The sequence below is a fragment of the Aptenodytes patagonicus genome, chromosome Z (assembly GCF_965638725.1).
Source record: "Aptenodytes patagonicus chromosome Z, bAptPat1.pri.cur, whole genome shotgun sequence".
NCBI classification, from domain to species: Eukaryota; Metazoa; Chordata; class Aves; order Sphenisciformes; family Spheniscidae; genus Aptenodytes; species Aptenodytes patagonicus.
This window is the reverse complement of record NC_134982.1, coordinates 50,970,312-50,995,129: the sequence shown is the minus strand read 5'-3', so window position 1 is coordinate 50,995,129 and position 24,818 is coordinate 50,970,312. Positions and strand designations below refer to the sequence as shown.

Here is a 24,818-nt window from a genome sequence, read left to right as displayed (position 1 = left end):
TGTGTACTTTACCCTTAAAATAATCTTCCTGATAGAAATGCAAAGTGTTCAGAAAATGACATCTAGAAGATACTGCATCACTCTGGGACTCCTTTGCTTTTTGAAAGCTTTGATAGGACTATCAATTGTCTTCTGTTCACTGTGGGGAATACCTCAACTGTGCACCAAAAAGTGTGATGGGATTATCCGAACCCAAGCCTTGAAATGTCCCACAGCACACCCTTCACTTAAAACTGTGAAACATTTTCTGTAGTCACAATTAGGCAAAGTCACACGGGTGTAGCTGTAGCTCCAAGCTCACCAATGAAGCACGGCAGCTACGTTTTCTTTCTTTCCACAAACAGTCAAGTGCTGGATAGAGTTTGTGTAGTTGCTGTTACATAACGAGGAATACAAATTCAGCCCAGAGAAGGGTACAACTTCAGCAGATCTTCCTCGTTTTTAGATGAGTAAAAAGATTGTGTACCACTTTTCCTCATTGTAACCCAAGCTTACAAGAAATTATATACAAGCACTTTGGGAAAGGCCTTTGAAAATGACAAGCTCAAGGTTTCAAATGGACTTGAACTTACTGTTAGAAGAAGTGATGCTTTTTTGATGGGAATATAACCCTGCAGGCTGAATCATAATGATGGAAATTACCAATTCCACTGCAACACCTTCTATAGGTCTGATAAGTAAGCTTCATCTGATTGCTGTTGAACAACAGGGCAGAAACACTTAAGAAGTACTCAGCCAGTACTGGATAACCCCACAAATTTTAAAAAACTTAGAGGGCATAAGGTATCATGTGAATAGTTGCACACTAGAGGTAGTTAAATATCCCTGATCCTAGGTCTCAGTGTATGAACTGGCATACTTTGGACTGGCCAAACAGAATTCATGTACACCAAATTCATACATCTCAAGAATCCATTCACTAGTGCAGAACAGCTGGTAAAAATATAGCTCTGGCCATGACATAGCTGACTCCTCAAATAGGACATATACAGACATTTCTGCTCTTTGCAATTCAAGAACAAAATAAAAGAATCAGAAAGGATTGAATACTCTTGTTCAGGAACTGCATTAAAAAAAAAATGAGTGCATCACTCCCGTGCTTGTGAATAAAACTCTGCAGCTGTGAATTGGAAATGACAGTGCCACCAAATCTAACAAAGTGGGTTCTCTTTCTCAGAGAGCTGCTCATGTTTAAGATGAGTGATAAGGTCTTACATATCATTAGCATTAGCTTAGTTAACTAATATATATGTATGTGTGGAATGATATTCCCCATTGTTGCAGTTTGATTAAACAGCTTAACAATGTTTTTTTTTCATTAATATTTCTGGTTGAACTGCGATTTGATGTTTCACAGGCACCTTTTCAGCTCATATTAGTAACTTGGGAATATTGTGCAGCACTCAGAAAACCTCGAATATTTTTCTTTAGTTCTGCCAGTTATGTGTTTGTGGCATGTAGCACCCTGCATGACTTTGAACAGGATATTCTAGCAGAAAGGTTGGAATTTTTCTCTTGAAGTCAAGCAAGGCTAACTAGAAATGGTGCATGAGGTATGTATCATTGCATGTACAGTGGTTTGCATAATTGTACAATAAAATTTCCTTTTTATTTAACTGCCATTTAAATCCAGAGTCCTTTCTGCCCTACACTTTAAGAACAGCAAGATTAATTCTGCAGATCTTTTTCTAACAAAGAGAGCTTTGTCTTAATACAACCAAGGTATAGGCTAGGAGATTACTCCTTGTGTTCTACAAGAAGCAGAGAATGAGCAAAATGACCACGGATTTGCTTGTCCAGTAAAAAGGAATACAAGAAAAGAGTCCACTAGAGGAGCCTGTTAAAAATGGCACATACTATGTGACACCTTGTGGTACGTACATTTGTAAACTATGGGGCAGGCTGTTATTTTATGCTCTCATACTAGCTGTTGTGAGCCTGTCCTATTTTCACATCAACATTTTTTTTTTCTTCCGCTAGGGTTTAATTTTCATTGGTTAAAATTCCCAGGTACCCACAGTTAAGCTAATCTAAATGTGCCATTCTTCCCCTTAGTAGGGTCTAGCTATACTAGTGTGGCACTTTTATAGTAATATAGCCACATCCACAATGACAGGAAAGCAGGAGGCAGAGAGTTTGCATTGACTCAAGGATATCTTTTTAGTAAAAAGAATACCACTTTCTACAAATGGATAAGGCTTTAGTAGGATAACCCCTAAACAGGTTTGATAGCATCTAGTTGATGCAATGAGAACAAGACCCACTTACTGTTTGCTTTAAAATATGAATGAAACGGCTCTAACTACTCTAAGTCTGATTTTTATAGTAAAGATTATCTTTCTATAGTAAAGAATATACTTATGAAGGCAATCCGTACAGCAAGTGTGATTTCTTTTCAGGTTAATAATTCTGATTTGCAAAAACACAAACCAAACTGAATAGCAAAATACTCCATGGCAAAGACCTTATTTGCCAAATCCTCAATGAGCTTTGGCTAAGACATCTTAGTCGCCGCTAGGTGGCAGGAGTTCATCTATATTGTCGTCTAAATTGCGAATTTCACATTAGTGAGTAAAACAGCTTGAAAAATTTTGATCTGAGTGCTAAAATTATACCCAAATAACCCGTTTGTGAAAATTAAAAAAACCCCATAATTTCCAAGACTGAATAAATGTAACAGTGTAAATTTTCTATTTTACTGTCTGAAAGTTTTTGACATAAGAGAAGTAACTGCCTAATTAACCAGGTCTAAAGTAAACTCTGCATGTTGGGGTTAATGGATGGTAAATCTTGGAAATGTTGAGAGCAGGACTTTTGTTTAGAGTCTAAAATTTGGCAGTATGATGAAATGTGTGGGTTTGAGTATTCAGGGTTAAGTACACATAAATGGTGATCAAATCAGATTTCTGAAATTATTTTCTTAAATGATTGGTCTTTCTCTGCCAATATGCTTCAGTCTGTACGCTGTGTATGTTCCCCAGAAGGCAGGAAATAGGTATTTGACTGCAGAAAGCAACCAGAGAGAAGCACAAGTTTAACCAGGTGACCATACAGCAGAGTGACCAAAGCCACGTCTAGAGAATTCAGACCCCACACTCACTTTTCTGAAAAAAACCAAAATACTTCTCTTGTCTAATGTGCGACAGTATGGCAATTTTTTTCAGATGGCTTTAGAATATGTCCTGACACTCTATATGTATTTGTACAAGATGACAGCACATTAAAAACAAGACACGGGTCCTGTAAGGGTATACAGGTGACAACAGCTATTGGTACTTTAGTATTAAAGTGAACTGAAGTTATAAAAAAAAGAATAATTATTATTTACTAGGATTATCAAATACAGTATGTGTCAAACATAGTTTTTTTACTCTGAACAGCAGCGTACCTCTAGGGCTTTCTATGCCTGCTCATTTTTGTTGAAGAGCAACTGGAAATAACTAAATAAATAAACAAAAAGAGAGACTCATGGGTGGAACAGGGACACACATGTTATTCTCAGCATGCAAAGAAAGCTCGTAACTACATGCTTCACAACTACATCAATTACTGGACAGCATAATTTTCTGGCCATGCAGCAGCATTTTCATTAGTACAGGGCTGGGTCCCCCTTGACTCCCTGACATCTTATCACCTTTCCCATTCTGCTTGGTCTTGTGATGTCTTACACCTGCCTAAATGTAATTAACATCAATGCATAACAAGATTTGTGCACGCAGGTTCTGTAAGAATATATTTTGTGGTTGTTATTAACAAATTGTTCCCTAAATTTGCTCAGTAATAGCACTGTGTAAGCAAGCCAATTTTCTGATTAGGAATGATAGTTCAGAGTAGAAATATCATTTTGTTCTGCTATAAGTGACCGTTTTTTAAAAAACACATTATCACTTACATTTTATTTGCAGACATGTTGAGATCTGCAATAATATTTTGGGATGTGAGAGATTACTTTAAAATAGTCCCTCAATTTTTAAAACTTCTCTAAAACCATTGCTTTAGTTATAAAATCAAGGCCATAATTATGCAGATGATTAGGAAAGAAGCAGAAAGCTTACAAAATCTTCACAACCTGATTGTTAGTAGCCAAGACACACATTTAGTAACAGCAAGCCAAAAGGGGGGGTGGGAGGGAAGAGTGAAATTAATCAAGTGTAAGTCCTTTTAACTCAGTCAAAAACCTAAAGAGACTATGAGGCACCTTTTTGCTGCCAGCCTTTGGAAAGGTGTACGATTTGAGTCTTGAGATAATTCCACCTCCTGTCAAACTCTAGAAACCACAATGTCAAAGAGGAACAGTAAATGTGTCAGGAAAATAGCTGAAGGTATTTTATAAAACAGACGTAGTATACAAGAACAAAACACTCCCAACCTCTCTCTTGCGTGTGCCTGCAAGTACATATATGATGCATCAAACAAATGTAGTAAAGGAAATCTTAGTACTAAATTTTCTTTCAACTATATTGCTCTCAAACCATCTTGAATCTGTAGATATACCCTAAGGCAGTTTTTAAATTCAAGCACGTTGCCCTTTCCCCAGGTCTTTTAGGCAGTATGTTTCTCCTGCCTCTGTTACTGAACTTTAGCCATCCCCAACGTATTTAGCAATGTAAATCAGCTGATAACTTTAGTGTCTTGAAGTATGACTAATATATCAAGCAAGATTTGAAGCACACCTTGGTCTTACAACAAACAATGTGGTTATTGAAGCAAAAAGCACACAAACTGATATTAATTCCAAACAAAAATGAACAGGCTTTAGATTTTACATGTGCACTTATGTTCTGTATAAAGATACTTTTAAAAGAAATGCAAATATATTTTACAATTATACATTAATTTAATTAAATGTTACTAATTAGCATTTCTAGGGGTCACTGAGAGATCATACCTGCCTAATTAAAACTGCAATGCAGTACTTACTGACCAAGCATTTAGGCTGATGCTGAGGTTGAAATAATAATCTGAGCCACATTCTCACCCACTTTAAAGAGCCTTTGAACTGACTTACAGTTAGATGTTCTGAACTTTTAATTGACCCGTTTGGACTTTTTTTTTTTTTCCTGAAAAGATAGCTTTTCTAATGCATAGGATTGGTATTTTTCCTAGCTTTCTTTTAAAAAAAAAATGTTTGATTTCACATAAAAAAGGTATCTTCTGTTTTAAAACACCAAAGATAGCCATGCAGTCCCTATTCCTGCTGGAAGAACAGAAACTTTTTTGATGCTTGACAGTCTCCATTGCTGTGATACATAAAAATTCAGTTACTGCACATTGAAAAAGCTTACTGAATCTGCTATTTTCTTTTACCTCACAAAATTCTCTTTCCATATTGGGAATAAATGAAACCTGAAGTACTTCTTAGCTATAGTTTTGCAACAGATAAATTCTCTAAGAGGTTAAGTGCTCTTTTGCACATGGTGAGCACGGTTCATTATACTTTTCTGACAAGAGTAGCTCCCAGCACTTTACCAAGCAGCCACCTGTACTGCATTGATAGTAATACTTCTTAACTCAAATGTTTGTATTAGACATACAAATGCATGCTAAGAGGAATACTTAATCAGGGACAGCAACAGTACTAGTCTAAAGTTAGTAATAATAGACCTAAACCTTATGAGTACAGCCTATCTGATAAACTGTGGCTAAACAAATAAAATACTGAAACAGGTTAAGTGGAGAATTTGCGAAGTGGCCAGAAGTTGGCAGCTTCACTGTAATGTCAACAACTGATTTTAGGCTCATATCAAAAACTCCTCTGCATGTTTAAATACATATTAGGATGACGTGCAGGGAGAAAAAAGTAATTTACAAAGTCAAAGGGGATCAAAATCACCTTAAATCTAGTTATGGTGCCTCTGGTGAAAGGCAAGAAAAGTCCTAGTCCATACACGTGCTGAGAGAAGTAAGGAGTAAGCCTCCATATTCTGCATGGAGAAATTATCTCCAATACAGACTTTCAGCAGAAAGTCCTTCCATTTGCAGAGGAAGCATATTAGTATCACTAAAAAGGAGATGTCCTTTTTAAACCTAAAAGGATTACAGAAAAGGGGACAAGAAAGAGTAACATTTTGTTACTCTAAGTTTGCTCTTGGAGCATTAGAAAATACTACACAAATCCCTTCCCTGATGTCGTAAATTTTACTCCAAGCCCTGACACACTAACAGTTTACAGTTAAATTAGTTGAACAGTATGCCTTGCATATCAACCAGCAGATCTTTCTACAGTGGTCATACATTCTCTTAGCTTCAAAGCAACTTCAGATTTGGGAATGCTCTCCACTAAGGCTTTGGAATCTTATCAGTGTATTTCAGGCATTAGTATATATAAAAATAAAAAATTATTGAAAAATTGGTCTGGATGGGAGCACCAGTATTAGATTGTCCCTCAGAACAGGCCACTCCCATCCTTTCTTCCCCTGTTAATCATGTTCTGTCCTTCTGCTCTCTCTCTTTTGCTTCTTTATTCTAATCAATCTTTTCTCACAAGTCATGATCATTCCTGTTGCCTTGCTCTGCATTATCTCCTGTTGGACAACACTCTTTGATACAGTATCAAAAAATGGTGAAAGTATTCCAGCTGAGACCTTACCAGTGTTGAACAAGCTGGAAACACTCTTGATGTTTCCCTTTCTTCTACCAGCACGGTGATTGCTGGTCCTTGTTCCTGTTTTGATCCATTACAGGCATCACATCCTCTGAAAAACTGCTGCTGCTCCCCATCCTGTGTTCTACAGCTGACCATTAGAAGTGCAATATGTTGCACTAGTTTCTACAGAACTTCACCCTGTTTTTTCCAGGACATTTCTCCAATTCATCACAATTATTTTGAGTACCAATTCAAACATTCACAAACCTAATTCACATATTTTGGCAATCCATTTTGTAAAATAAAAAAGATGCAGTACTTCAGAAATGTCAGAAACTCTTAAATTTATATCTTAATTATGATGGTGTAAATAATGTGAAGATAGATTGAACATCCTCTACATAAGACTTTGTGATTGTATTTGTTCTTTTCAGGATGCATTTTTGTTTTTGCAATCTGAATTCATTGTATTTCAGGCTCTGTGTATAAAAAAAGCTACATGAGTGGTCTGTAGTGAGTTACTGCTTTTGCACAAAGATATTAATGCATGAGAACCTGGAAATATTAACTGAAATCTTTGAGCTCCATAAATAGTAACATTAATTTAAAATTTTTCACTTTCTATTTTTATGTTTATACTACAGGAAAGTAACTTAGCAGGCCTGTTTTATAAAACTCCTAAATAAAACACAAAATTCAGATTTCAGTTTTAAGAAGTTCAGAATGTCAAACATACTGCAGCTTTAAACAGTATTTTAGGAGAATATTTGCAAAATATGCACTCAACACATCTCACTCATATCTTCGGTGCTTTTCCTTCTATCTGTCATGTAACTAACATCCGTCTTAAATGTAACTACTGCTGATCAATCCTGAAAACATTAATGGTTGTATGTAAAATGTGCAAGTGACCAAGCATATTTAAGTCAGCTACTTGCTAGAGAAGTACATGTTCATGGGTGGAATTAATCTCACCTAACTATGGCTACCTAGAAGCAAGGCATATAGTTTTGACTAATCACCTTTCCACTTTCTGAGTGGAAAGACACGTGTTGGTGGAAAGTCATTCCACCACTTTTAGGCGGAAGTGACATGTGGATGGGTATGTGTCTTTTTCTTGCTTCAAAATTCCTCAAAAGTGAGCCTTTGTGATTTGCTGAATGACTGGCTCTTCATTTCAGTTCATTAATGTTAGGCAAGGTTAATCATACCCTGTTAGCATGACTGAGTTTTTCACGTGTAAAGCATCATGAACAACTGGGGAGGTATTACTGCAATGCACTGATGAAAAGAGAAGAGCTTGGCCCATTTCCTTTCATTGCACAGTCCTAAACATCAGTCAACTTAGATATCAAAGAAGTAGTAACAGAAAAAAATATAAGTTAAATACCTAAAGTAAGATTTCTTGAATTTACTTTCATTTACATTTAAACTGCAAAATTTTCTATGGATAATATAAAACCTACGTAGTATTCCCACACTGAATGCGCTTGCTCCATCACTATAACTGAGTGTATACCAGATGATATACATGTGGTCTCATGTGCTTAAACTTCATGGTCGTCCTTGTAAATGGCAAGTGGCATAGATCCAAACCTCAGGACAACATTTAAAAAACAAACAGCACCGATTTTGGTTGCTTAATTTCCAGTGATTTAAAAGGGCACCTGATTTTCAGAAAGTGGTGGTATGAGAATGGCTGTTCATGGACCCACAGGGACTCAACAGTACTGAAATAAATGTAATTGCCTATTTGAACAAAAATATTTTTTTCTATAATGTGGGACTGCATCAAGATAATGACCTAGATGATTAGGCTCTCCAGGGAGTGGTGAAACAACTAAATTAAACTCCCTATTTCAGATGAGATCAACTACAGCTAAATGAGATGGTGTTATGTATCACACCTCAGGTGGCTCCTCTAATCAATGGACTCTAAGAACTCAGGCAATTATAATCACAGATGGGCTTGCTCACTTTTCATGGAGTTGATGAAAGAAATTCACCTAATATCACTGCACAAGGAATCAAACCCTTGTGCAAAGTCTGATGTTAACTGCACACACCAAATATGAAAATAAACTGAACCTCCATTTCTGCTTCAGTCAGCATATTCTCAAAATGGACAACGTAAACAAAGCATTATCTCTCCTCCTAGTGTTGATAGAGTCACTATAGAAGATGATCATCAATGAAGCATTTTGCATATGAAAAATATTGATTTTCACATACATTATATCTATGAAAGAAGTTCACAAAATTAAATGTTGAATAGCTCATGCAAAACACTGATGAAAGCAATAACCATGCTAGAATATGTTAAGCTTATTCTTTTCAACTTACTGTTTATATCCCTAGAAAAACAAATTCACTGCTGCAATAATATCCAAGCATTAGGATTCCTAGAGCAGGATGTGACTGTAAGCCTTCTCAAATGAACACTACTGCTGTATCACCACCTAATCTTACCTTAGAAGGGGTTCCAGGAAGGTGAGGACGAGTGTTAAAAACAACATTATCTGTAAAAGAATCAAACGTGTAAGGATACTGAGCAAGGTGAGAAATGTACTGTAAGAACAGAAGATTTTACACAGGGGACCAACTTTCTAGTTTTTAAATCACATTACAGTGTTTCTCCTGGTCCATCTTCTTTGCTTTTGTCTCTAGTGTGCAGCAGACTGGTATGTGCTGCCACAGAGACAAAAGTATGTGCAGTGCCTAAATGATTCAAGGGAGCAGAAAAAGTGCGGGCATATCCTCTCACCACGGCACTGGTATCCAGTCAGAATGACAGAAGGCGGCCTTAGAGAGAGATCACCACTTCTGGAATAGCACAAGTTAGACAAGGATCAGGCAGAAGCATCTTTTTTCCCCTGGCAGTCAGGGCAAGAGGGAGGATAAGGTCTCATAGGTATTTAACATGACCAAAGAGCATATTGGACCTCAGGACACTCCCCCCAGCCCCTTCCCCTCCCTTCCCCCAAGTTATCAAGGAATGCCTCTCTGACACCCATTTTCAGCATCAGGTGCAGCCAACCCCTTGTTCTGTCCTGCTCTCCCCAACATGGGAAGTAACTCCTCATCTACCAGCAACTCACCTGTTGGGTGCATCTCTCACTGCACTCAACCTGAATGCCTATAGTAGCGCAGTTGACGTGCTGGCCTCAGCTTGGAGTAAGGACTGTTGGAGGAGTCCTGTGATGACCACCTTGCTAGTGTGTATGGGCCAACTTTGAGTAGCAAAGCACATTTTGGATCTGACATTAATTTAGAGCCAGCAATAATTGGAGTTGGTAGCCTCCCTTAAGCTACAGGATCTGCCTCCATCCCGCATGGTCTGGCAGACCTTAACTCATTTGAAAAGTTGGAAATTTAACACTGAAATTTTTTTTTATCCAACTTTCATCTACTATAATCTGCACCCACCTCCATGGCAAGTGGAAAAAATGCACACATCTTTATCATCATTAGCATGGCTATTTATACATATCAAAATAACAGGAATAACTCACCATTTTCTGAGCCAAGTTGTGGACAGGGAATGGTAAGAACCCTTAATAATCCATCTGGTTTGTATGAATAATGCTCAACTAACTACCAGAATAAGAGGGGAAAAAAAAAAGAGAGAAGGAGAGAAGAAGATATGAAAAGGTAAGGGAGGCATAGTTAAATACATTGTCTCTTTAAAATTTTGTGCATATGTACAATAATTGGTATATATTACAGCAAATGAACTGGGTATACAGCAGATCTTTACTGCACATGTTCTCACCTCATCTTTACTTCTCTTTAGCAGGGGTGCATGTTTCTGAATTAAACTTGTGGATGAATCTTGAACCTGATCCAGGAACTGGATTTGTAAGACTCAGCAGTCCACACCTGGTTCTGCTACTAATCAGCTTTGTAACTCTGAGCAAATCACTTCTTTTTATACATCTGAGTTCTTGCCCTCTTTTTTGTTTTTTCGAGATGGGTATAACTACAGTGCAGGAATTGTCCTAATACGCAATGCTTTCTTTGGACCTCAAAGTCACAATGGCATGTAAACAGTTAATAAATGTATAGCACCAACAGTTGTGGCCATCGGTGTTTCTGGACTGTCTTGTCCATGCCATTTCATTACAGGTTCATTACTGCTATTTTGGCTTTGGTGCATTTGGGTAGAAAGGAGGGAGTCTGTGAGTGAAAGAGTTGCAGACATATTCAAAAAACTTGTAAGATAGCGTAGCTGCTTTTAAATTTCAGGTGACTCCAGGAAAGAAATATGCAGGACATTTACAGGAAAGGCTAAGAATTAATATATGCAAGTAAAGACTCATATTTTAGACTTGTGACTACTTTACTTGTTTTAATAGAATTTCAAGCAAGAGGACATAAGAGATTTCTGCAGGGGTTTCAATTCCCTTAGCATTTTCAGTTTATGCAGTCATTTCTCCAGTATTCAGTTTTGTTATCAACTATGGCATAGTCAACTATGCATTCTTTAACTGCTTAATCTTTACCAGGGGTCAGACATGTTTTGATGGTAACCCTCAGCAAACTATGCTTTTTCAGCCTTGAATGTAGAGAATTACAAAGTTAAAGAATGCAGTATGTGTATAGGAAGGAAATTAAGTACATGTATAGGAAGGAAATTAACTCTATCCCTGCCGAAACCAGGACACATCCTAAACCATCCCCTTTGTGCTTCCTAGAATTCTGTTTATTGCTGTCATAAAGGATATTAGCAAAAGACTATACCTAGCATAACTATTATTGAATATGGTCACTTGCAAATGCAAACTGTGTTCCATTCTAGAGAATGTTCAGCTAACTGAATAATAATTACAGCAATTTTGAACTCGGCCAAGCTGCAACATCACATTTAAAAATGATTAAACTCTCTACACTTACATAGCTTTCTACATTAACATGTATTTTCTTCATGTATAGAAACCACATAAAGTTGGAAACATATGACAAATAACCTGCCAAAACATGTTGCTGTTTAGCTAAAGACTGTTGTTGCACAGCAAAGTAAAACAAGCTGCCTTAGTTAGTTATATGGAAACATAATGACAGATATCCAAGTGATTCAAATTTAACAGACCTGCCAGAGAGTGTCAAATCTTTTTCCATCTGGTATGGAGAGCTTTCCTGTCTTATCTCTGTCAATACGGTAATGCAGTACCTTTCCATCATTCAGCAGACACAGGGCATAGGAACCATTGCCGTCCCTTTCTCGGATACTGTAGGAATAAGAGAGATTTTCAGGGTTATGCTTTACTAGGAATGAGCATCTGGGTTGAAATTCTTTTTTAAATCACCCTTTCCTTTAAGCTTTTGAATTAATAACAAAGCAAGATCAGCACTGCAACTTCTGAAGACATTTTGTTAAGCCTTTCATTTATTTCTCAGTGTCATTTGTTTTCAGATAGAATTCCCTAAAGGTTCTGGCCCCCCCCCCAAAAGGCAACAGATGACAACAGAAAATCCACCGTGTGGAGCTCTTTGCTAGGCAGCTACAGAACACTGTTCAGTGCACAAAGTGCTCTCTGAACAAGGAAGCCTTTGAAAGCTTGTGCACTGCAGGCCTAGAAAGCTCATGGAAGTTTGAGGCCAGGATCCAGCATATACAAGAAGCTACACTTCAATCTCCTCTACAGCTGACCTAAAATTAAAAACAACAGATAAGTGCCTTCATTAAAGCCAGATTTGTCTCTTATATCTTTTTATTTTGAAATAAAGAGATGACAGTAAGGGCAGAAGATCAAATACTAAAAGAATATAATGTGAAATACAAATAAAGGGAAAATCTTTGTGCACTGAAACAGCTTGTTGTTTGGCTGGGAATTTAAAGTAAATCATACATTTCTGTAATCATCAATTCTTATAATTTCTGTAAAGACATTAATGCTTTGTTGCAGATTTCACATACAAGTCACATGAAGTATCACATGGTATTGGGGTATATAGCTGGTCTAAACTTCACCAGGGAGAGATCACAGAATGTAATATAAAAACATTGTCTAAACCTCATAGGTAGCCAGGATGACCTCCTTCCAGGAGATCTGCAAGCAACGTCTGAGATGCCTGTAAAGTGTTGCAGAGTTGTTTTACGTGTACTCAAGGCTAGTTCACACTGAGACCAGCATCTTCTGGTGACTGGACCCAGAGTAGATAGGAATTTGCTACTAGCTCCATCATTGTTGACGTAACATTTCTGAGTTTAGAAAGTAGGCTTTTTCTTTTAGGTTTGAGTTGCCTGTGTTCACTTGCTGCTGACAGTGAGATGGCAATAAAACTAGATTAAAATTTTCTGGAATAATGGGTTTTTCCTACCAAAAACCCAGATTGAGCAACATTGAAACATTTCTTGTTCCAGTGTGCACAGAAATCTACTCACTTTCCCTTGAATTTTTCAAAAGCCCTGAAAAGAAATATAGCAGGATATGCTCACTAAGGTGTTGTGAAGCTTTGCTGGTGCACCACTAGTACTTGCTATCACATCTCAGAAGATTGCAGAGGCAAGCATTAAATTCAAGGCTGAACTAAAACTGTGTTTTGTCTGAACTACTCATGCAACTATTTTTTCAAGCAGAGTGATTCTTGTTGCCTAAGATGTGAACAGGACACTGGTTAAAGGAAAAGGGGAGTAGGGTCAGGTTTTTTTCTGAAACCAAAGTAACTTGCCTAGTGTCTCTAAAGCAACTTGAAACACATTGTGGTTTTTCATGACATGCGGGTATTTTCTCAGCATGCTGATTTCCTGTGCTGACTGACCAGTGGAGAGCAACAGGTTCTGCTAAAATGAAGAATGACTTTTACTTTGTCTTCCTCTGACTTGCTCTTAGCAAATAAGGCTTGGAAAAATATTTTCAGAATAGAGGGCATTGTTTCTAAAACACAAATGAATGGCATTTCATTGCATTCAGACTTCTGTTCAGAATACAGCACAAATAAGATTATAAAAATGCAATGGATTGTTTCCCAGTAACAAATGTCCTTCATGTTTCACATGAGGAAACGGTGGCTCCAATACAATTAGCTCTACTGAAACTGATTCTCATTTGCAAGAGTTGTTACTATCACAAGAGGCATCGTAAACATTTCTTGAGGGCACAGGCATCAATGGGAGAAGAAAGTCCTGATTTCTAAGGACCATGGCACAGATCCAAACAGCCCTATCAGTATCCAGTGCAGGATTTAGGCAGAGTTCAGGTTTATGAGGTTGCAGTTGCATTTCTGAGCTCTTTCTTCTCCCAACCCAACAGCTATGTAACTCTGAAGACATCTGCAGTTCACAGTCATGGCAACTTCTGTCAGACAGCTCTATCACTGCACATGGGAAAAATCTCCATTCTAACATTTATGATTGACCAGGGTCCAGAAGGAGCCTCATTTTCTTGGGATTATGGTCCAGGTGTTTTTTTAAACTGTAGCCAGTCAACTCCAGTACAGTTTGGATCCCTATAAAACACAACAACAGAAGGTACTGCTATCCTGCAAAACACGTCTGAAGAGCAGAAGTATCAAGAGCATTGAAGCAACAGCCCAATGATGGCCTAAATCTTAGTTTTGGCAACCAGATCCCTTACTAGTCCAAAAAGCGCTCTCACAGAACTTACCATCACAGTCCAAACCAAAAACTTTTACTGCTTCTGGTGACAAGGATTGTCACAGGCCATGTTTCACAATTTTGTTTTGGTTTTGTAGACTGTGATAATGGCTGTCTAGATTAGGCTAAGCCTCCAGAACTCCAGCTGGGTACACAGTATCCAGTACCTTACAGCTACTGTAAAAAAACGGAATCAAAGAAAAAGGCTGCTCAAACTGAAAGGTTATAAACTGAAACCTCTTCAAATGGAAATCAAGGTTTTCACATCTTCTTGATGGTGCTGCCTGTACTACTCAGGGTCATCACATCAGATTTGGAGGCTCTCTTCATATATGGAATTTTCCTTCTATGAAAAGTTACAATTTTCAGAATGTTGAGAAAAAACTCCAAAATTCCAAATGCATTATCTGCTTTAATGTGCTCTGAAATTACACACAATATTTACTGTTCTTCAATAGAAACTTATAATAAAAAAATCTTCATTTTAAAAAGCTGTATTTTTTTTTAAAAGCATTTTGGCAAGGAAGGAAGCCAGCAGTGAAATATAGCCTGGTCTGTCATTTCATGGAATTACAGATCTACAGAAGAAAAACATAAAGATAATAAACACCTGTAAATAAACACCATTGTCCTTCATCCACTGAGATTAATCAGAAACATGAACAACTTCACTGAGAGCAAATTTGAATTCATAGATAACTTAGAGAAGCACCAAGGTATCTAGATTTTCCATGTCATACATTTTAGAACAGCAATTTTAGAAGGGACTGAGAAACTCAAATTGTTACATGATGCAGTGCAAAGAAGGTTTAGTTATTGATTTTAACTTTCATGCAATCTATGTTTGACTATTTTTTATGTTTTTGTGAATATAACCCGAAGAGCAACCACCAACTCCAACTACTTGGAGTATCATTACAGACTGTGTAAATAGCTATCCATTCTCTCCTTTGGTAAAGTCTCTATTTTTGCTCGGAAGCAAAAAGAACAATGTCCCAATTTTTTCTGCTTCCAAGTGAAAAGCCAAATGATCCCTTTCTTTCTAAAGGAAAAAATCCCTGAGGGTAAAAAAAATAAATTGCTATTACAACATGCCTCATTGACTGTGTAGAAAAAAAGAAGTCACAGCATTCTACAGTGGAGAATAATGAAGGAAATAAACTCGCAAAATGCTTGTTTTAGGAATGGTGTGAAATTATTCTCACTCCTGAATCCAAGGGCATGTTAAAGTTTGTTCTCAGCCTTGCTTTGCCTTCTCAGCGATAACTGATGCTGGAGATACTGACATTCCCCACTGCTGATCAAGCTCCAGCCATTCCCTGCTTGTCTGCCCTTATGACCATCTATCTTGTAATGTTATTAACAACATGGCTATTCATTATCACTTCAAGTATCTGCAGCACACTGCACACGTTCCAAGTTTGAGGGCAATAAGGAATAAACTTGGTGCCATCTATAAAAGGATCATATAAAGGAAAAAATGGATTGACTGAAGTCTTAATTTACATCATTTCTTCTCCCCTGTTTAGTAACATATTCAAAGCTGTTTCAGAAATGTCAGCACACTACAGAATGTAGGAGCTAGTTCAGCCACACACTATTGCTATCTACAATGGAACCTAAAACTTCATCTCCTGCTAAGGCTATTGTGGTGTGCTGCACAGTGACAAAACAACTTTGCAAGGATTGCATCACTGTAGTCTATTTTGCTGGCATTGCCCTGCCAGCAAAATACACTATGCTCCACCAAAACCCTAACAAATAGCTTTGCTGTATAACTGCATCTGCAACAGGGGATCTTCTCAGTACAGCTATCTCAGTCAGGGATCGCTTCTTTTCTTCACACCTCTGACCCACTCTGCTGCTGAAGCACACAGCGTAGAGCTAGCCTTGAGAAGACATAGCCCTGCTGCAATGGTCTGCAAGTGGCATGTAACTAGGTACCTAACTGAAGATCAGTAAACAGCTCTCCCAAAGAGCTGTGAGCATCATCCAGGCTGCTGTGGAGGAGAATACAGCACCTCCAGAAACATGGTTCACTTTCTGTATTTTATCATTTATCTTGGAAAATTTTTATGGTCATCTAAGCCTAGCAACTGCTTCGCATTTTGAAGAGGAAATTCATCATTAATTAATATCCCTGAATTAAGGTAATGTTTAGGAGGATTGTTTTCACCTTGTCTGATGTCAACAATGTCGAGTTCCATTTATGGATGCAAACATAATACTGACAGATTTATTTAAAGAATACTCTACAAGGTCAGATAAATCACCTAGCTCAGTATGCACTCCAGTAGTGGTAAATTCCTAGAGGAAGACAATAAGATTAATGTAAATACAGACTGCCACAATGTATCAGAAGCACAAATTCTTGGTCAGACAAAAGACAAGAAAACTCTTATGGACAACTGCACTTCAAAACTTGTTATTTTGAAATGGTGTTACTAGTGTTAACTATTGTAACATATAAGAGACAGTTTAGTCTCTAGATGTCATGAGATGCTGTGATGAGTAGTACTGTGAGTCATTCTAATAGTCTAAACTAGTTTTGTCCTCTTTAGTATAACTCATTGCATATTGAAGATATTCTTATCATACTAAAATTACTTTTTACTTTCCTTTTACACAACTGTTCACATTTTATGTGAAATACATATGGCTATGAACCCATATAAAAGGTTTATAGAGCCTAAACTGCCAATTATGCAATCCCTTCACTCACAATTTCCTTAATGTTGAATTTTTAAGTTTAACACTATTTCTGAATATTGTTTATCTCCCTTCAGCTTCAGAATTTCTGGTTCTTAACATATATGCAAGATCACATGTTCATGTAATTGAAGTGGTCACTACCGATGAGAAACCAAGATGTGCCAAGAGCTACCACACGCTTACCAGAGTTGTTTCCTATGTGAAACTGCAGAGAAAACTAACATTTCTTATACTGCTGGTCTGTCATTGTTAGCAAATTTTTAGTTTATTTTTCAACTGGTCCACACATACATGCACTCACATAGATAATATTAACAATATCATCAATATTATTATATATTAATAATATAAATATTATTCAAATATTAATAACAGTATTAATAACATTAATAGTAATATCGATGATCATCTAGACAATATTCATCATCATATTCTACAATTATGACCCCTACCAGGCCAAGTCTAATGAAAAAGCAGAAGTCTGGTAAGAACAAGCATCCTACACTGCATGCAAAGTAGTGTTAATGAAGCTAACGGGCTTGAGGCTTAAATAAAGTTCTCTGTTTTCAGTTGCTCTTCAGGTCATTTTAGAGATATCATATTTACCTTCTATTCCACTGCTATAGTTTTTTCTCCAAATTTTGTGGCTAGAGTGGCAATCTTTCATGAGTGTTCTTCCCAGAAGAGGTAGGCACTGCTTCCTATTTCATTTCATGACATTGTTTCTATATTTGGCTTTGAAAACAAACTCTATAGCACGCACATACACACTTATTTAACCAACTTTTCAGTCATGACAAAAACTTTAAAAAGACCTTTGAAAATTCCCTAGTAAAACATGCACAGTTAGCTCGGAACTTATCCAGCATGGACGAGTCGCAGTGTTAGATTTATGATGCTATTCGTGACATTTTGAACTGCAATCAGGAAGCTTTTCAACTATTTCCATATTTATTACATAAAAAAATTCTAGATTTGATGATATTGTAGTGCTGCAAAGCAGCGCTGAAGAAATCTAGGTGTTAGATGTGTTCTCACAGACACCACTGTACTGGATTTTGTTTCAAGGTAGGTAGGTCAGATAGAAGATTTCTGGTGTAATGAAGTTTTAGAGACCCTTGTAAAAGAATATACAGAAATATTCTAGCCTTCTAAAATTTATTATTTATTCCATAATAAGCAAGATGATTTTTGTCATATACCAGTACCTGCTTGTGGACTTGTTGAAGAGCCTAGAGTACCTCATCTCATTGAAAATCTAGCTTCCCTCTATGCTTTCAGGCTCCAATTCCTACCTCAACAAGCGAACTTCTCTTAGACATTGAATGTTTCTAAGTTTTACCTTTCAGTCAGCTACAAGGCTTAAGTGCCTTGACCAACGTGAGAAAAACAGTCCCTGAGCAGCTACATCCACAAGCACAAATTCACAGTCATCAGTCCACAGATGTACAGAAGATTCTGACACGCACTGCTACTAGGTAAGGAAAAAGTATGCAATGCCCATGCCTGAAATGTAAAACAATTTGCACCTCTCTAGCACTCAACAATTTTGCTGCTACTGTTTCATTTAGCTAACAATGAGTGGTTTATTTCTCAACACCTGCTGAGCAAGCCCATGTTAGGCAAACCACTGCAGAAAACGGAAAACCTCTCTGAATTAGACAGTTCTGTTATTTGCTATGAGCCTCTAGGTCTACCGATCTGAGGGCTAGAAGAGCTCTGGAAGGAAAAGTAACCGATTTCTAATGCAAATGAACAAAACATTGCTTCTCTTGCTGGTCTGGCTGCTGAATTATGGGGCAGATGAAGATCTCATCCTGTTTCTTCCCTGGGAGCATAGGAGTAAATGGCAGCTAAGTGGTTACTGAGCTCTAAACCTGCCAGATAGGCAGTCCATGCAAGAACAATTAATGCGTAAACAGTGCTGTCACTAATAGGAGGGACCCAAGCTCAACATACTATCAGTTATATTTTCATATTATTTATGCTCCAGTGGCACTCCTCACAGTATAAACAGAGCTTAAAGTTAGCATTTTCCCCTCTATGGGTTTATCTAACTGATGTGAAAGCAGCCGCCTGAGTGCCAGCAGAACTATGTAAGATATGCACCCACTGACATAACCAGTCCCACAGGAGAAGGTCTGACTGCTCCCTGCACAGCTCATCAAGCTTGTCACTGCAAACAGCACCAGAAATGCCTCTTAGGCCATCTCTAAGGGAAACAGGAAAATGTTGGGGAAGCATTTATATTTAAAGCTGTAGGAATGCTTATAGAAGATTAAAGAGAGACCAGGGTCTATAATAGAGACTGAAAATGTCAAGTCTGCTAAAAAGTTACACTCTCTCACTCCAAAGCCCATCCCTGTTGTTAAGAAATGTTAGCTAAGGCATCTGCTTCTTTGAAGAAAAACTAGATTTCTTTTTTTTCCCCGAAGAGAAGCACTTTGACCATATTGAAACCAATGTGTGCAAGAGGTAAACTGGAAAATCTGCAAGTTTGAATATATGATCAATGTCATGACTCAGCTGATATCACACTGATTTGGTAAGATGTTAATACAGAAAGTAACAATTTTTTAGAAAAACAGGTCATTAAAAGAAAGGGTTGCTGCTTTGTTTCAGATTATATATCCACCTGCCCCTATGTCTAAAAAGTAGGAAAAGAAACTAGCAAAGTCACAGGACAATGAAAAGGAGAGGTGGTATGGTAATGCTGTGCTGGTAATCTACGACAGCGACTACGTTCATCAAATAGATGAAACTTCTCCTGTGCTATAGGAAGAAGCATTCAGAAAAGATGAATCTGTGATAAGGGGAATCTTTGGCTCCACAAACTTTTGTAACAATTTTTTGTTACAAATGTAACAAAATTTGTAACAAATTTCTAACAATTTTTTGTTACAGATGGCAACAAAAGCAACCAGGTAAATGACCCTGTAGATGTGACCCCAAGAAATGGGGAATATGAGGCTGAAAATGTGAAGACGCATGGCGATTTGGCTGACAGTGACCATGAAACAGAAAAAAATTAAAGGACTGAGGGAAGGAAAGAGATTTCAAGAAATGAGATGTCAGTACACTCAAAGTATTCGTAGGTAAGACCTGATAGGAATTAACTCTGCTGGAAATAAAGATTTAGAGGAGTTAGCGGTTCCTGACAATTAAGATTGAAACATGGAAACATATGAAGGTTGCATTTACATTAGAAATTAGTGTGGTATAATTATGGCAAAACAGTAAAGTGAAAGAGTTGGTACTGAAGCAGCATATCCATCCCACACTCACTCCTGGGGTTTTACTTCAGACTAGCTTTAAAAAAGTCAAATATAGTTGAGTGCTGAAGGAGGCTATGTAGGTAGGTGATGAAATTTCTCTCAGGAATTATACAGCTCTAAGCGATCTTTCCCTGGCCATGACCTTCAAGCTTCATTTTCTATCATTATATAAATACTTCCATGTCGGGGGGGGGGGGGGGGACGAAAAATGGCTCAGTGAAAACATTGATTTTTTTCAAATGAGGATTTTCCAAAAGAAAAACTTTTTTGTTAGAAGATTTTGACTGGCTCTAATGCTCACGAGATGATGGCTGTTAGTCACTATCCTAAATGACGCATTTGTGCTCAGAAAATGAAAGATCATGAGGTTGAGTAAATGCAGACAGCAGCAGACAAAAAATGGCGTTACCAAGGTAAAAGCAATTCCTTCTGTTGTTTAACTGCAAAAGAAAGCATCACCACTGCCCCTGGGAAAACCAACAGTTATGGATCCCAACAGTTGTTAACATAGGCAGTTTGTCTGTATTTTTACCACTTTGGTAAGCCAGCGTATTGGGTGCAGGTGGCCAGGCTTTGGTGGCGGGGCTGCAGGGGCTCTGTGAGGAGGCCAGAGGCTGCCCTGGGACGGTCACGACTGGTTCCAGCTGGCCCCAATGGACACCCCTGCAGGGCACTACCAAGCCCCTCAGCCGCATATGCCTCCGCCTCCGTGAAAACATCCTTAAGAAAGGGCAGAAAAATGCCTTGTAGTTGGTGGCAGAGAGAAAAAAACAAACACAAAACAGAAGCAGCAGCGCAAACACCAAGGGCGGAGGAGGAGGAGAGGAGGAGGCGCTCCAGGCACTGGAGCAGAGAGTCCCCTGCAGCCCGTGGGAGAAGCCACACTGGAGCAGGTGTCCACACTGGAGCAGGTGTCCACACTGGAGCCCTCCAAGCAGATGGGTATCTCCTGAAGGATACTTCCTGTGGAGAGCCCACGCTGCAACAGGGAACAGCGTGAGGAGGAAGGAGTGGCAGAGAGAAGCTGTTACAGACCGACTGCAGCCCCCATTCCCCACCCATCCTCCCCCACGCTGCTTGGTGGGGAGAGGGGCTGGGTGTGAAGGAGTGAAGTTGAGCCTGTGAAAACTGGGGGTGTGGGTGTGTGAGGGGAAGGTGGGTTTTTATGGTTTTGTCTTTGTTTCTTACTGTCGAACTCAATTTTAATTGACAATAAATTAAATTACTTTTCCCCAAGTGGAGTCTGTTTTGCCTGTGAGAGTTAGTGCTACATGATCTCCCTGTCTTCATCTTGACCCACAAGCTTTTTCACCCTGTTTTCTCCCCCTGTTCTGCTGAGGACAGGGAGTATGACAGCAGCTTGGTAGGCCAAGGTTAACCTACCACAATCACTTAGTACTGCTTATCAGTTATAAAACGAAGTTCAATGAATTTTTCTTGGTATTGAGTTTCTCTGATGCTACCTTTAGAATTAAACCCATTATTTGATTAAAAAACAATGACCCACACTTTTGTTATAGTTTCCCATCTTTAGTTAAGTGGAAACCTAATCTTGGAGACACTTGCTTAGTACAGGAATGATTATGCCATGTATGGATATATGCTGGACTGGGCTCTCTCACTGTGGATAAGCCACCTTTTAGGGCATACTGTCATTTGAGATTCATTCAAGGTAACACTGGTGGCAAAGGCAATACCACAGAAAAAAGCACTCACAGAAATTTTCCATTGTTTCTTGATCCAGTGAGGATACGGTGTTCTGACTCTTCCCGAGAGATCCTCCCGTGGAACCACGGCATCTTCTCATGCGCTGTAGTGGCAATCAACTTCTCCAGCTGAGGCTTTTGACTGATGATAGCTTGTTCAAGAGCATGCCCCTAGAGATTGGTAAAAACACAGTGGGACAGTCAAACTGTTTTGTGCAATAAAAACATGACAGGTAGACTCCCAGTATTGGATTGCTTTTGGGACATCCAAAATCTGTACGTATTTGTTGTGTGTGAAAAAAAGATCTGGTTGCTATAAAGATATTAAAACAGAAAATAATGTATGGTTATCTAAACATCACAAAGCGGGGATTCTTCCTTTACCTCTGAGAAACAAAAGGTAAAATAACCAGTAAATTAAGCCCTTAATATATCAGTATTTCAACTGAAAATTATGTCATATTTTTATGCTAATGAGACATTGCTAAATATACTTAGCGTCATTCTGAGATGTCATAGCATACCTCCATATTACCTACCCTATGGCAGTTTACTGAAATAAACTGAACACACTTCGCATTGTTGCAGCACGTCTATGTTGAAGACATCAATGCAAATTTCCCAAAAGCAGACAAGACAATCCCAATTTTAGAGTGAATTATGTTAATATTTTAGGTATAACCTAGACACTTCTAAACCCATCTACAACCTATCACTTCTAAATTTGGCCCAGAATCTGAGGGCAAAACCCCCTAGTTTCATCAATTTTCAACTTGAGTTCATCAACTTCCTTGTAGACTGGGCTCAGACTCATCAGAAAAAACTGTAAGCCTCAGCACTTGTAGTAAATGTAGTATAAGTTTCAGGCTTTTCCAGTTTGGGCATTGCTCCACATATTTTACAGAGCAGAACACACAGGGTTACTTGCTAAAGAGATGAAAAACCTAGCGTAACTAGGTGAGTTCATAATGGTAACTCATGGCATCCCAAGGTGAAATAATATTCCTGTTGCAGCCTCCTACACTAGTGTTTTCATGTTAAGATTGGCTTCTTCACAGTCATTCTAAGGAAAAAATCCAGCTTGTCTTCCTCAGCATGGAACACTCCTGCTTGACACATGCAGTACCGAAGATGTATAGGCAGCGCTCTGCAGTTAGGAAACCAAGTTCTGTGTTGGACATAATCTAAATAAGCATCACAAAAACAAGGCCAGCTAAGAGGGGAGGAGGTAAAACAAGTCACCATGTTGCCACGCGTGCCTGCACATCAATCTATAAAAATTCAGAATCAAAAGCAATCAAACCATTTCTGTATCTTGTTCATTACATCTCTTAATTTTTGGTGCATGTGAAAATCTGATGACACAAGTTAGTGCAGTGGTAGACAAGGCTATGCTAGCCCAAGACATCATAAAAGTCCTAAGTTTTGTAAAATTTCAGGAAAATTACACTTATGGCCAAGTTACTGCATGTACTGGGGGGGGAAAACCCCCACTGTTCAAAACTCGAACAGCTGTGATTCCGTTATAAAAAAATACTACATAGCAGCAGCAACAGCTGGAAACAAACACTGCAATCTCTTTTTCTCCTAATTCAAAGACCACTTTATGGCAAAATCAGCCTGGATTTACCTGCAAATTCCAAGTTTGTTTGACATACTCTCTGATGAGGTTCTCTTTTAAATCTTCAAAGGGTCCTGTTTTGGGTTCAACACCTGGTGGTCGGTTGAAAGGTTTTCTCAGTAGACAGATAAGGCCATCCGCTTCCTCTGAGTGATAATTAATGAGTTCAGCAGGGCTGGCATGCGACTTGCCTCCTGCAATAGCATATGAGCCACTCAGCTCCCTCTCAATTGTATAATGATGAACCTTCCTTCCATGGGCCAAGGATAAGGCAAAGCCCCCCAGATAATTCCGGCTTTGGCGGAGCAAGTATAGTCCATCACTCACTCCTCCTTGCATCAGATATAACTCGGCTTCTTCACGTGTAATATTGCCAAAGAAGTATGGCAAATGGTTAGCAGGGTTTGCCATGTTGGAAGCCATGTTTTTTCTTTTCCAAGTAGCAAACTTATTATTCTATATCTGAAAAACAAAGACAGAGACATGAGTATCAGTTGAAAAAAAGAGGATAAACCAGTAACATGGCAGTTCACATGTGGTATGTCAGTAATACTTTCTTTAAAAGATTTTGGGACAAAGATTACATTTTTGTTTTTATCTTGTTAGAAGTTGTCTTTATAAATCCCAATAGAAAGTTTTTCCCTGTTATACAGTAATGTATGTTTCCTATAACTGCACAAGTTTCCTTCAACTCTTTCCCTCTCTGCTCCTCTGCCTAGCCTTATAGAGGTCCTGACATTTTCACTTGCCTGAATGCCTCTATCCATCCTTTTGTACTGGCCTTGAGGTGTTTCCCAATGAAAGGAAATAACTAGGTAAGAAAGATTCAGTGAGAATAGTTTTTCATTCCAGTTTTGTGCCATTTTAATTTTGCTTATAAGAGTAGCTTATGCCAGTCTGTGGGCTGAGTATGGACAAAAGTCCTTTATTAAAATCATTAACATTCCTCTCCACAGAAATTTACCCATCGTTTTTTAATGGTGAAAAAAAAAAAGTGATAGTGTCTTTTTGAACAGTTTTCATTTCAAACAGCTTATATTGAAATAATACGGAGGCACACTATCAACAAAAACACAGAAGAGAATCAAGTTCAGCATCTCTGAAGAATAATAGTGAATATAGCATAAACGGCTTCAATTCTTTTATTCTTAATTTAACAATAAAATTAATCTCATATATATTTAATACATATCTATAAGAGATATTATTATATATATTAATATATATTTAAAAATATATATGCACACGGACTCTATAGAACTCTAGCTACAGGAATACTGTTCTTCTTGTGTCCTGTCTTCCCTGAGTTACCTGAGCCTTT

At 38.1% G+C, this 24,818-nt stretch overlaps 1 protein-coding gene across 2 annotated transcripts in view; it reads right to left on the bottom strand.

Moving 5' to 3' along the window:
* The window catches only part of SYK (spleen associated tyrosine kinase), a 60,811-nt gene that overhangs the window by 12,531 nt on the left and 23,462 nt on the right, over nt 1-24,818 (bottom strand). Inside the window, exons 2-7 of one of the 2 annotated variants that reach the window (XM_076362876.1) lie at nt 23,507-23,959; nt 21,887-22,047; nt 11,676-11,814; nt 10,099-10,180; nt 9,056-9,105; nt 4,199-4,267 (exon numbers count right to left, since the gene is read on the bottom strand). In XM_076362876.1, coding sequence (XP_076218991.1) covers nt 4,199-4,267; nt 9,056-9,105; nt 10,099-10,180; nt 11,676-11,814; nt 21,887-22,047; nt 23,507-23,920 — 915 coding nt within the window. In that variant the 5' untranslated portion in view covers nt 23,921-23,959. The remainder of the gene's footprint in view (nt 1-4,198; nt 4,268-9,055; nt 9,106-10,098; nt 10,181-11,675; nt 11,815-21,886; nt 22,048-23,506; nt 23,960-24,818) is intronic. The other variant, XM_076362877.1, reaches the window with a different exon arrangement.